We start from the raw sequence: 2,800 nt of genomic DNA on the forward strand, positions 1-2,800 counted from the left end.
TTCGAGTCTGTTTTGGCGAGCAGGTGCTTGATGGCAGCATGATCTATAAAAATGGTGACCTTCGATCCTATCAAGTATGACCTGAACTTCTCCAAGGCAAAGACAACAGCTAGCATTTCCTTTTCCGTGGTGGCATAATTCAACTATGCTTCATTCAGGACCCTGCTAGCATAATAAATAGCATGAAATACCTTATCGTGTCTCTGTCTGAGGACTGCTCCTATGGCATAATCACTGGCATCGCACATCAGCTCAAAGTCTTTACTCCAGTCGGGTGCAATCATCACAGGTGCAGTAGTGAGCTTGTCCTTCAGTGTCTGAAATGCTGCTGAACATTCTTCATCAAACTTGAATGCCACATCTTTATTCAGCAGGTTGCTTAGGGGTCTAGCAATTTTCGAGAAATCCTTGATGAACCTCCTGTAGAACCCTGCATGCCCTAAGAAACTTCTGACACCTTTAACATTCAATGGTGGTGGCAGCTTCTCTATGACATCTATCTTTGCCCAGTCAACTTCAATCCCTCTAGCTGAGATCTTGTGGCCCAGGACTATGCCCTCTCGGACCATGAAATGACACTTCTCCCAGTTCAGCACTAAATTAGTCTCCACGCACCTTTGAAGTACCATCTCTAGGTTCCTCAAACAACTGTCAAATGAGGATCCAAAAACCGAGAAGTCATCCATGAACACCTCGATGCTTTTCTCCACCATGTCTGAAAAAATGGCCAGCATGCACCTCTGAAACGTGGCTGGTGCATTACATAACCCGAATGGCATCCTTCTGTAAGCAAAGATGCCAAAAGGGCATGTGAAGGCCGTCTTCTCTTGGTCTCTAGGGTCCACTGCAATCTGATTATATCCCGAGTATCCATCCAAGAAACAATAATACGCCTGCCCTACAAGTCTCTCAAGCATCTGATCCATGAAAGGTAGAGGGAAGTGGTCCTTTCGGGTGGCCTCATTCAGCTTGCGATAGTCGATGCACATTCGCCAGCCAGTGACAGTCCTTGTTGGTATCAAGTCATTCTTCTTATTCCGCACCACTGTCATTCCACCTTTCTTGGGAACCACTTGTACTGGGCTTACCCAAGCGCTGTCAGAGATGGGATATATGAACCCAGCCTCCAAGAGCTTGAGTACCTCCTTTCTGACCTCTTCCTTCATTGTTGGATTTAGCCGTCTCTCGGGTTGCCGGACTGGCTTGTAATCCTCTTCCATCATTATTCTGTGCATGCAATAAGCAGGGCTAATTCCCTTGAGATCCGATATATGTCATCCAATAGCCTCCCTGTGTTTCTTGAGGATATCTACTAACCTATTTTCCTCTTCTGTCGTGAGTGCATTGCTGATTACCACAGGCTTGTCTTCCTCCAAGAACACATACTTTAAATGATCGGGTAATATCTTCAACTCTACCTTCTTCTTCTCGGACGGAACTTTCTCTTCTAGCGTCTCAAACTTGGCTTCTCCCTCCGGAATACTGTCTTGTCGATCCAAGTCTTCCAAGCAAGCCTTTAGATCTTTCTCCTCTTCACTGGTTAGACAGTCCAAAGCATTTACCATTGCTTTCTCCAGTGAAGACTGTGGTGTCTCAAGAATACTGACGTCTTCCTTATCAATCTCTTCTACTCTGAAACACTTCCAACCTTCCTGTAGATACTTCATTGCTTTGAAGAGGTCGAAGGTGATCTTCTGGTTGTCAATACTCAGCTCCAAGTTCCCATTCCCCATATCCACCACACAGTTGGAAGTCAGCATGAATGGTCTGCCTAGGATGAGGGGAATGTCTGTGTCTTCTTCGATATCCATTATGACAAAGTCCACCGGAAAAGTAAAGTGGCGTACCTTGACTAGGACATCTTCTACCACCCCGTACGGTCTTGTAATCGAGCGGTCAGCTAGCTGAAGCGTCATCTTGGTAGGATCTATCTTCAGATTCCCAATTCTTTTACACATTGACAAGGGCATCAGATTGATACTTGCTCCCAAGTCAATGAGGGCCTTGTTCACCGTCTCCTTCCCTATGGTGCACGGAATGGTAACACTTCCGGGGTCCTTAAACTTCTTGGGTAGCTTCCTCTGTATTATAGCACTGCAGTTACCCCCTACCACAATGTTCTCATTGTCAATGTACTTCCCCTTCTTGGTGAGGATGTCTTTCATAAATTTGGAGTAGAGGGGCATCTGCTGTAAGGCTTCCCTGAATGGCATAGTGATCTCCAGCCCTTTGAATATTTCCAAGAAACGCTTGAAGTAGCGTTCCTTGTTCTTCTTGGTGGGTACCACAGGATATGGGAGATCTTGTGGTAGGGCTGGTGGTTCTTCTTTCCTGGCTTCCCGTGCTTTCTGGCTCTTGGTTGTAGGTGGTGATGCCACCTTCTCTTCTTCTTCTATCCTTCCCTCTGGTATCTCTGTCCTATCTTCCTCTGTCCGGTCTTCTTCTTCAACCTTACCTTCCTCCTGTGCTTTCTTCTGCCCTCGAGTCAGCACGGCCTTGCATTCTTCCTTTGGATTCTTCTCCGTGTTAGCCCCGAAAGTTCTGGTGGGCCGTTCAGCTTTGTCTTGTGCCAATTGGCCCATTTGAACTTCCAGATTCCGAATGGCTGCATCCGTGCTTTTCTGATGGGACCGTGTTTCCTAGATGAATTGCAGCAACAGTTCTTCTATATTGGTGGGCTTTTCTTGCTGATTGGGGCCCTGGCTGGGATGCTGGTATGGCGGTTGGTATGGTTGTTGATTCCTTTGCTCCTTGTACTGGTTTCCCTGATTCCTCCACCCTGAAGCTTGCGTGAAGTTTC

The 2,800-nt window shown here is 46.6% G+C and overlaps 1 protein-coding gene across 1 annotated transcript; it reads right to left on the reverse strand.

The window, feature by feature from the left end:
• Nucleotides 1–1,274: 1,274 nt before the first annotated feature.
• Nucleotides 1,275–2,582, reverse strand: LOC114370475. The gene has a single exon (XM_028327837.1). The coding sequence runs from the start codon at nt 2,580–2,582 to the stop codon at nt 1,275–1,277; it is 1,308 nt and encodes a 435-aa protein (XP_028183638.1).
• Between the last annotated feature and the right edge of the window lie 218 nt (nt 2,583–2,800).

This window comes from Glycine soja, chromosome 10 (assembly GCF_004193775.1).
Source record: "Glycine soja cultivar W05 chromosome 10, ASM419377v2, whole genome shotgun sequence".
Classification (NCBI taxonomy): Eukaryota; Viridiplantae; Streptophyta; class Magnoliopsida; order Fabales; family Fabaceae; genus Glycine; species Glycine soja.